Genomic DNA, 10,968 nt, shown 5'->3' on the forward strand with positions numbered 1-10,968 from the left:
GTTCAAAAATCTTAGTCCCGGCCCACAATTTTCCCGCAATGATCGTTTCTGAGAATTTAAAATGCTGGGTTTTGAGATAAATTAATACCGAAAGACGCACAATGTTTTTGGAATACACAGTAGTGGTAACCTGTTATGTCGCCCAACCAGCACAGTCTTTGGAATGAAGGGTCAGGGGTACAGGGGTGATAGGTGGAAATTGTCAGAAATTTCACGAGTTTAATTAGGGTGCATTCATATTTCGTTCCAGCGATGCCACATGGCATGTGCAGTGTGAATTTCTTCAAAAATGCTTTTATTATAAGTACAAAGGAAAGGCGGGCGACACTTTTCATTCTTCTGGATCATCTCGTGTCTTCTACAGCTACGTTGAGTTCGGCAGTAATAGTATTTCCATTCTTCCTGTTATTGTCCGCAAAGGGGGGCGGGAGTGGTGAGGAAGACGATGAATGCGAGCCCGAAGCTGTGCCGAGTTTTGCCGAAGCATTGGCAAACGTGAAGTCGTTCTTTTATGCGCGTAATATTAGTGAACGTGACGAGGAAAACATTTTGAACGTGGAAAGGGCTCTGTTTGGCCCAAAACGTAAAGTTTCGACAAACCAGTTGTCCATTAAAGACTTTTTTGGTAAAAAGAAGTAACTTTGAAAGAGAAACATTGTTTTTTTTTAAATTTGTAATGCTTTCCCGCATCTATCGTTTTCCCGTATTCATCGTTTTATTTTCCCACCCCCGCCGAAAACGATGCATCGAGGTTTCACTGTATATGTTGTCCCTTCAAAGAGATCATTTCTCACATCTGCACAAAATGACAAGTGTGGCATTGCCTATACCCATATCTTACACTGTTCCAAACACCTGCACCTGTCATTGTGACTTCCACGTGTTTAGTCATGACGCTGCTAAAGGGCCATAGATTTTGTTTGGGTGATGATGTCAAAGCCACACACATGGTGCAATGATTCAATAAAGAACTCCCTGTTATGTATCAGTACAGTAGCAGTGCATAATTGTTATTGGGTCGTGTTTTAAATGGTAGATTCTGTATAATAGATATGGGTTTCCCTATGACTTTGGAAGTTTTTAAAATTGTGAATTGAATGCATCAACACCCTCCATATAACTATGTACACTTCTCTTGGTATCATGTATTCAATTGTGGAATATTCATGCCTTAATGCATAAATTGTTTCTTGAGGGACTTGCAAGCCTTTTGTAAATAATGACTGGAAGTTTAACCGTGTACTTGGTATTATTTTTCTATTTCAGGTTATGTATTCAATCAACAGACGGTGCCTGCTTCTTTTAATTTTGGTGGAACCCCCTTGGGACGATAGAGTATCTTCTGATGATAGTGACAGTTTATATATTGGACATCTGTGACAATTTGCAGCACTTTTTTTACTGTCATGCAAGAGGGAAATGTGTTACATGTGCATAGATCCTAGTGAAATTTTTGTCCATTGAACATACTGTAATTAAATTAAAAGTATGTAAAAATACATTCACATTGTGCAAAATTTAATACTACAGTAAAAGTATACATTCATGTTACTTCTGAAGTGCAAATATAACAGAAGTCTCAAACAAGTGAAGTTTCATAAATTGAAAATACATTTTAGAAGAATGTATAATACTGAATGTATCAGGATATTGTAACATTTTCCAGTGTGTCTAATTATTGTCCACTTATGAATGTTTATGCATGGAGTTTAATGGCTTTATATTATTTTTCTCTTTGAAACTGACTACTTGTAACAAAACAAAGTATTGGCTCCCTGCAATTTTTAATACTCAATTGCCACCCAGCATGTCATTTTTGCCATTGATTTCCCACTTACATCATTCAACACAGATTGTAAATTAAGTAGGTACTATTAACTTTGAGATCCTAGTACCTAAATTTGTATTATTTATTCAGTCATATTTATTGTGGAACTAAGCCTGAACCAATATAAATGTAGAGGCTAAAGGATGAATTGGGGTTAAATGCAGGTTACAGTTTGGGTTCCTATATCTGAAAATGCTTCATAAGTAGTTTTAGTCTGTGACAAAGGAATTAGGCTTGAGGTTGTTTCCACCAATATCAGAGCCCAATATGATAAAAGTGTACAAACATGGTGTGATTCAGGTACTCAACATGGTTGCTGACATGCTTAAATAAATATGTTGAAGGCCTGTTTTAGAATCAAAGGAATGTGCCTTGGATGAGACACCACTGTATAAAATTAGAATTCTGGACCTTATACTAAAATACAGTTTCAAAGTGAAACTGTAGGTCGGAAAGTAGGAGTACTTGCAAACACACCACTAGGAATATTACATCTCCACCGTACATGGAGTTATTCCTGTTATATTTAAACATAGATTGTTTAATAAGAAAATATTTATGGTAGATCACTGGTGTATGGTGCTTCAAAATTTAGTTCTGTAAGGTTTTCTACTTCAAGCCTATACTAGCTTGACTCTTTTAAGGACCCCCCCCCCCCTTTTTACATAAGTTGTATCATATCATAGCTGCATTGAACGCTTTGTCAGAATTATATAATTGGCACTTCTTAGATGTTTCTGATATTCAATATGTCTTGCTTAATATTATAAATTTGAAAGAGGGTGAAAACCACATGCATTGGAGTGATAATTATGCTTAAATATCTATTTTCTGAACTGTATAAAGTAACTTTTATCCAACTGGCTTTATATGTGTGCTGTTTAAATGCCAAAACATGGTGAACATCCATTATTAGTCATGAGGTCTTGACACTTGAATAGCTGTAAACAAAACATTGTAAATGGCAGGATTCTGACAAGGATATCATGGATCTGGACTGAGCTTTTACTTATCTGAACATAATAAACAAAGTGAAACTAAACACCCTGTCAAACTTTTATCACTATCAATTTATTTGGCAGAATAAATTTATGAAACAGCCTACAATGTACTAATTAGTAGCCAAAGAAATGCATTAGCTTTGGTAACAGGCTCACTGAATTTTGACAGTTTGAAGCTAAAACAGCAGATTGAAAATTCTTTTGATAACAAAATCTTAACTTTATTCCAACAGAATGAAATCCTACTGAAACAACCATTCATTCTCCTGGGGAAACTACAGACCAAGAAACCACACAAATATTAAACAAAAATTGTTCAAACACAAAGACCATAATTTTCATAAACATAATTAAAATTCATTCAATAGGGATGCAGCATTTGTGTGTGCAAACTGCTTACACACTTAAAAAGGCTTTCTTCATTGCAGTTTATGTAAGTGAATTAAAAGTATGCACAACAGTTCTGTCGGTCTTAACTTAGAAGATGACATTTCCTAGTGTTTATGGTTCAGATATTATGTGTAAAGCAATTATATGCACAAATCCAATACTGCTCACATGTATCATCCTGCAATGGCTGAAACAGGCTCCCTTCAACCTCTAAGAAATAAGTTGCAATTTCCTCGGGTAGAATCTTGTCAGCCATCAACTGTCTTGAAATAGTTCATTTTCTGTGTAATACCTATCACTTTAAACACCTTTCAAAGTACACTGAACCAACATAGCCACCCCTCATTGCTTTCTGAACATTTTGTTCAAAAAGGCGCCTGTTGTTCTGAAGCACTTCTGCAGCTTCCTTGTTCAGTGGATCCTCGGGATTCGGCTCCTATGTGAAAACAAAGAACTGTATAATTTACCTTTCCTTTATGCGTGCTACATTGTTTTTAACTTAAGTAATGTCTTTCCTGAACTGGTTCTGAATTCTAATGTATATGCGTCTTAACCCTTTCATTAGTGAAATTTTTTCCCATTAAACAGACTGTCTGGAAAAAGTAATCAACTTCGATGACTTACCAAAAAACAAGAATATAACAAATGTCCTAAAAGATTATGTACACAGTAACGAGCAAAGTATAAACAATCATTACATTTATACGAATCACAGAGTGTTATATGTAATCCAGGAATGCTGTTTTATACTAATCACTTTTGAATTTGGTAGCAGTGAAAGCACTTATGTAATTATGAAAGAGAAATGGATTCAGTTTTGAGGAAATAAAGTGAATATAATTTCAATTTATCATTTTATACAATATGAATTATTATTAAATTTCATTAAGGCTTGATAATAATTAGCAACTAACTGCCTGATTGATTCATACTTGGGACTGAATAATGTGTACAGCAGCAAAATATGAACTAGCATCTGCTTCCTTCCCTGTATAAGCATTTTAATTAATTTCTCTTAAAAATATAAATGCATAGATACAAACTGACAGCTTTGTCTACCCTATGCAGTCAATTTAACATCAGAATTTAAAACATTATGACATTAATTTGTTCATCTAACAGTATAAGTGTTATGTAAAGTCCTTTTTAGCAGTAGTCTGATAAAAATCTTGGGGATGGAGGAGTGGCAGCAACTGAAATATTAAATTTACATGATAACCATAATAAACAGGGTAAAGTGGGCTTTGCTTTTGGTGTAACAGAAAATACTTTCAAAATACAATATTTTAATGGTACAGTGAATCCTAGAATACTCCATTGAAAGGAGTTGGCTGTGACTGTCACTATATAATTTGGACACACACACCTTCAGAGTGTTTTTTTTTAATTTGCTCAATCAACTGATGCTCATTAATTATACATTTACATTTTGTTTTCAGATGCTCTTTTGTCAAAATATCCTATACCATTTGTGAAATCTCTGAATTCTGTATGAAGTATATTTTTACATAAAATGTTCTATAAGAAAGAAACAAATGTGCTCAGTAAATAGCAAGCTATAAAAAAATGGTAAAATACATAACCGTACCGTGTGCATTGCTGAACAAGTTGTTATCACTATACTGATATAGACTAGTTTAATAAAATATAATATATGCAACATTCATACATGTTAATTGTGTTATTATGTTTCACTCTAATATGAGGATTTGTTACATATTTTTTTACTGAATTTAATGTTCAAAGTTTGCTGCATTTGTTCAACATTTCACTAGCCAGAAGTGTCTGACACATCTTCCAGTTCTTGCCACTCAAGAATTGCATACTCCAAGAAGAGTTTTATGGAACACAGGGCATCTACAGTTACAGTCATCATCAAGCTGATGCAAATAATATGATAAGTCATTTCATTCTGACCCAAGATGTTTCCTGAAAGAGCTCCATGTTTATGAAATGCATGTTGATATGTTTGTCATACCAAAACAAAGAACTATACACCATATGAATCAGGATAAAAATGAATGGCAATAAAATATCACACTTCATTTGTTCATAAAGTTACTTACAAATCAATATGTTGAACCTTGCAAAGAAGATGTAAAAATTATTTTCTCATTCAGAAATGATATTGGTTTTGAATGTAAATATGTAATTACTAATTTTATTTCCACTGATAATTTATAAATCGCAAAAAGAAAATTTAATATTCAAGAACCCCTAATATGAGTTTCTGTGGAGTAAACTGTATGTGTCCTTACATTGTGAAAGTCATTTGCCAATGACTTAATATAATCTGTCCTTACAATAAGAGAAATGAAATTACATACTCAAAGTATACTACTTACTGACCTTGTCTGAAATGTCTGGAAACTTGATATATAAAATGTGCACTGAAAGAAGATACTAGCTACCAGAGCAGTATCTTCTTTCTGTCCCCCACTTAAGTATGCCATTGAATTAAAATATAGAAGGACTGTAAATACTATTTACGATATTAAGTTGTTTAAATCGTATCAATGGCTATATTGATTTCCTAAAGTCTGTGACAGTTATGTTATGAAAGCTGTCCATTGTCTCCGGCATGTTTGAAATACATGACATTTTTGGAGTTGGTCCTGATCTAGTAGTTAGTGTACTAGCCTACTATACTAAAGTTCCAGGGTTCAATCCCATCACCACTAGTAACAGAATAAAGAAAGTTGTCACTATTACAAGCAGTTGCATGAAGATAGGGGCAGAGCAACATAATATTGATATAATAGCTCTAGTATAATGTAATGAGTCATGCTCCATCTTTTAATGTTATTAAATACACTTTTGGAGGCAGTGATCAGTATTGGGACTCATAAATGGTGAACGGCACCTAAAATCTTATTCAAAGTAGGTATGTTCTTAATAAACTGGATCTACAACAACGTGATTGAAAAAATCATGGATTTTCTTGCACATTGGCATCACTCAAAGTTAGTGTCTTTAAATAATGATCACAGAAAATTAATAAAGAGTCCAGCTTTTGTTAATATGCTGTTTTCTAGGGGAACAAAGCAATTTTCACTTACTAAATTTAAATTTGTGTGCTAGTAGCATTATTACAATATAAGTTGTAGCACACAAAGTATTAAGTTATAATTCTGTCAACAACAAATAATTTTGGTGTTTATATGAAATGGAAATTGTAATGTGGAATGAGATGTATTCTTTTCCCCTACATTTTCTGGATTGTGTGCATAATTACCAGACTTTTTAATATCACTGCATGTACTCTATCCAAACACAATGTAGGTAAAGCTCTAAAAATTTCAGAATTTAGCAATTTTTACAAAAGCAGGGGCACCTATATCCTTTATCCCCCAATACCTACTAGCCAGGATAATGGATCATCCCATGCCAGAAATCCAATAATTGCACTACCCTATCTTACTCTCATTCAGTGTAGCCAATCGTATGCTTACTGTTCAGACTACTGTTATGTGCTATATACGTATATGTCAAAGTCACACTGATCATTTACATTGGAAATTTTTGAGAAAAATGTATTACTTTCAAAGATAAATTCTTATGCATAATCCCTCCTTCACAAGTTTAACTTTTTTCAGTCCCTTTTTAGTGGAATATTTTTCTCTTGGAACGTCCACCTTGTAATTGTTCTATGTCATCCTGTTACCACATAATGGCCCTATATCCTCAATGTCCCATAGTTATCAGTCTTTAGCATACCTGATGACCATAACTGACCATCCTTTCATAAAATGTAACAAAAATGTTTAAGCACTGATTAAACTTTGATCTGCAACTTATCTGTACACAAATTGCAAGTTGTGACAAGTTCAAAGCACCTTTCCTTCTCTTTTAGTTAAAGTACAATGCTGCAAAAAACAATGAAATTCAGATAATACAATACAAAGATTCTATTGAACGTTGACATCTGTAAAATATTTTGCCCATTGCCCTTCCCAGATCTCTCCACCCTGCACATGCAGAAAAGTCTGGTGCAAATTAATATGAACAGAAACAGTGTGTGTCGTTCTTACTGAAAGATCTCGAAGCTAGTGTGTCCTTTAGCTGGTATTAGTGATTATTCTGAACTCAAGAGGAGAGAGACAAAAGAAATACAGTCTTTAGAATGTGCCAAGTACACATTGGATTATTCTGAGAACACAGCTTATTTCTAATAAAGCTAGGCACATGCATGTACTATAGAAACTAGAATTTTCTGCCACTTAGTTGCCAGAAACTTGGTATGCAGAGAACAAAATGATACCACAAATATTTTAAAACAGAATTTCACAAGTTAGTATTTAAAACATCTACCAGTTATTTTTAAGTGTAAATCTTGTTCATAATATTGATTTATCCACTATACTACCTTACCAGAAATAAATATTGCAATCCATAAACTATAGAGTTGATTGTGAGTACTGGTTTCCAGTCTTCTCTCAAGATGTTCAGACAAACATTGCCTTCCAGGTCAATGTTTGGATGGTACACTGGAGTTTCACATTTTACTTTCGGTGGTTCATGTGGATAATTTGGCCCAACTTTGAAGCTAAAAATGAAACGTCCTCCTCTGTAAAAGCCCTGAAATTAAAGAATTTTATCAATAATGCAATGAAGTACTTACACAGCCCTTAAAGTTTTGTTGCGGATTAACATATTCTGAAAAATATATTTTAAAGTTTCAAGCATGTAAAAATATAATCTTATCACCTCAACTTTACCATGCAAGCAAAAAATAATTTTAATGATAGTTTATTCTTTGTGGAGAAACATTTACAATTCTAACTGTGGTAATCTTTATTTAAAAAAACTAATAAAATAAAACATACGTATATTCCTGAATATATGTGTTCAGGAGTTTGAATATGTTACCAGTCAGGTGCTGAGATATTCAGTTCTGCCTTACAGGTACATTATTTTGGCTGCACTAGACACTGGTATAGCCATGTTATGGTTAAACTCCAAAGTCTGGCTAATGTTGAGGTCTTGCTGGATGATGCTGACAATGGCCAGATTGTTTGGACTATGTCCATGAAAACAACAGACATAGGGAACTCATTATTTAGCTGTTTTATGTTGATAGTAGCCAGTAGGACATAGATGAAGTCGACCATGTAACATTATTTCCTCTATGCATGTGCTGAAAGTCATGATTCTAAAGTTATTCAAAGTGCACATACTTAATATAGCCTTGCCTAACAGCAAAAGCAGTGGGGCAATTATGTTGGTGTTATTACACTTCATGAAACAAACTGGATTTATTTATTCATGGGGTTACCATTAATTATATCAATGAAATATTCATGTTGGACAACACCCACACTGGTAAGGCTTATGTTAAGATTATGTGGATATCAGACTCACATGTCTGCCATCTTGTTTTGAACATTACCTGTTATTTTGGCTGATGCTGACACCAGCTTGCTGGATGATCTTAATATTAGCAAACTTTTGAGTTTATCCGTAACATCCATATATGTAATAGAGAGGTTACTCTGTCACTCATTACAGTAATATTAAATAAATTCTGCTAAAATATATCCCAGTGCAATGTTACAAAACATTTCACAGGACTGCCAAAGCTATGAGTATTAAAATGTATAATCTGAATAGGAACTACATATTGATTATATTCAGCAGTTGAAGAAGCATTAACAATCTGTGTACTGGACCTAAGCAAAAGATAAGCCCTAACTTCTTATTGTAAGTTATGTGTAATATTAGATTTTTCCTGTATTGTTTAATATTTTCCAGGCTGCTATGATAATCCCAATGTCCCAAGTAATGTAATGGTGGTGAGACACTTTTAATTGCAAATTATATGTAACTTGCATCACCTGTACACTTCTAAGTCATTTTCGTCTTCCTTATTGGGTCTATAATCATGTACTGGAAAGGTCATTCACTCAGTATTTTCAAACCAATCATTTATTTTTTCAGTCACTTGTTTTCAAACTGATCTGTGAAATAATGTGACCCGCAATCAGCATGATTTGTCTTTAACCTTTGGTAGGGAACTCGAAAAATGGGCTGTCATTGCTTTCACTGATGTATTTTTTTTCCTCCATTGATGTATCAGGAGCAAGGATCATGATTTTTACTTATTCACTTGCAGGCCAGTCTTTCTCAAGTTTATAAATAAATCAATATACTGTAATGTGGGACGGCATTGCGACCTTGATTGTCAACCCTGATTTATTCAAGCCAAATTAAATCAGTTACAGAGGTCTGCACATACAGTCAACTCTCTGCCACAACAACAGTATCCGAGTCTCTTTTCCCTGTACACACACATGTCAATAAACAGACAACTAAACTGTTTATTGACATTGTTGTGCTGCTCTCACGGCAACACGTCATAATACTGTCCTGGTGGCAAGAGATACGTTTTATTTTTCAACTGGTACTTATATTCTTTCTTAGTTTGTTGCTATGTCATTTGCATAGGCAAAATATGTTATTATTCACATGTTCCCCCTTTTCCATCATTTTATGAGTATGAAATACATTTTATGTTTTTAAATGATGTCCTGTCACTAACTGTGTAACTACGTGAAAGACTTGCTGCTCAGGAATATCCATCCATAGAATATCATTCACAAGCCGAGAACATTCATGTCAAAGCCTTTACATAACTACAAATTCTCTGTACAAAATCAATTAGCAATGATATGTTTTAACAATATGTTTTGTAACTTACCTCGTCTGGGCATATAATAAGCTTGAATGTCAACAAATCATCTGGATCTGGAAACTCCGTATTACATGTCTTGGGTAAATTAAGTTCATTTATATCTGAAATTGAACACTTTAATTTAGGTGATGACATAAAACCCACTTTACGGCAACGATAAATATTTTGCAGCACTGAGGTTTCCAAGATTGTATAATACATACAACTTCGCTGGACTTAATTTTAGACTGCTACTGGAATGAATCCACCCACCTTTCGTAATTCGTAACTGGGCTGCTGAAGCTTTCTTCTGGTTTCCAGTTTTTGGAGCTGATTCACCATCTTTTTTCTGTTGCTTCAAGGAAAACAATTTTATCATTGTAAAGAAGTTTACAGTAAGCAGTTACACTATTGCTGAGGCATACGCGACTATATTCACTAGTCCAGTGCCACAACGAAATAAACAGTTATTTTCTAACAAGCAAAAATTTTCGTCCTGAAAGCACTATATGGAGAAACAAAACACCAACTCCTTTGGCAAGAAGTTGGCGGTGAGAACCTAGTGTCACACTCAGTGTAGCCAATGTAGCCTGCCCATGAAATAGCATGAATTTAAAGTTTCTTAGAATTCGAATGTCATCGTATTGTAGCCTGCATTTTAATATATTTCAGTTGTACTCCCAAATTTATCTATATTTTATTTATAAATATGTAATGACTGTAACAGTTTACAATTCTTGCTTCCTATTTGCAGCACTGAATTAAATCAGCTGTTTGCATTTCACGGTTATTAGAGAGGACATGCCATCTCTTGGCATTTCCCATACAGAAAATTTACGGCATGTGTAGTGACATCTATGAATCTACGTGTGATATATTTCTCTTCGTCAGGACATCGGCGTTTTCTGGAGTGCGCCTGTCTGTACTCTCTACAATATTTGTTCTTTTTTTTTTTCTTTGTGACTTGGACAGAGCACTGATGCTTGATGTCTCTTCCAACCAAAAATACTTCCTGTCTTCCTTCATACAGTAGAGTCCTGATTATCCAGCATTCCGTATTATCCGATGTGCCGTGTCGG

General features: G+C 34.2%; 2 protein-coding genes across 3 annotated transcripts in view; one reads left to right on the top strand and one right to left on the bottom strand.

Moving 5' to 3' along the window:
- The window catches only part of msk (importin-7 msk), a 28,106-nt gene extending 25,236 nt beyond the window's left edge, over nucleotides 1-2,870 (top strand). For both annotated transcript variants that reach the window (XM_022059634.2, XM_022059637.2), the window contains exon 23: nucleotides 1,267-2,870. In XM_022059634.2, the coding sequence (XP_021915326.1) occupies nucleotides 1,267-1,334 (68 nt within the window). In that variant the 3' untranslated portion in view covers nucleotides 1,335-2,870. The remainder of the gene's footprint in view (nucleotides 1-1,266) is intronic.
- A 10-nt stretch (nucleotides 2,871-2,880) lies between these two features.
- UbcE2M (NEDD8-conjugating enzyme UbcE2M) lies at nucleotides 2,881-10,636 on the bottom strand. Its single transcript, XM_022059646.2, has 4 exons — nucleotides 10,163-10,636; nucleotides 9,917-10,011; nucleotides 7,591-7,797; nucleotides 2,881-3,655 (listed from the first exon to the last, which is right to left on the bottom strand). Exons 1-4 carry the CDS (start codon nucleotides 10,266-10,268, stop codon nucleotides 3,515-3,517), a joined length of 549 nt encoding a protein of 182 aa, XP_021915338.1. The 5' UTR covers nucleotides 10,269-10,636; the 3' UTR covers nucleotides 2,881-3,514.
- Between the last annotated feature and the right edge of the window lie 332 nt (nucleotides 10,637-10,968).

This window comes from Zootermopsis nevadensis, unplaced genomic scaffold (genome assembly GCF_977971745.1).
Source record: "Zootermopsis nevadensis isolate Lab colony 2312 unplaced genomic scaffold, Znev_1.0 Znev_ptg000020l, whole genome shotgun sequence".
NCBI lineage: Eukaryota > Metazoa > Arthropoda > Insecta > Blattodea > Termopsidae > Zootermopsis > Zootermopsis nevadensis.

Bases quoted from the DNA above. Each gene is read 5' to 3' on its own strand.
- UbcE2M (XM_022059646.2), bottom strand. From the start codon at position 10,268: ATGATAAAATTGTTTTCCTTGAAGCAACAGAAAAAAGATGGTGAATCA. The intron at 10,012-10,162 runs GTGGGTGGATTC...GTTCAATTTCAG, and splicing joins CCAGTTACGAATTACGAAAG to ATATAAATGAACTTAATTTA. The intron at 3,656-7,590 runs GTAAGGTAGTAT...GTTTTCACATAG, and splicing joins GATTGCAATATTTATTTCTG to GAGCCGAATCCCGAGGATCC.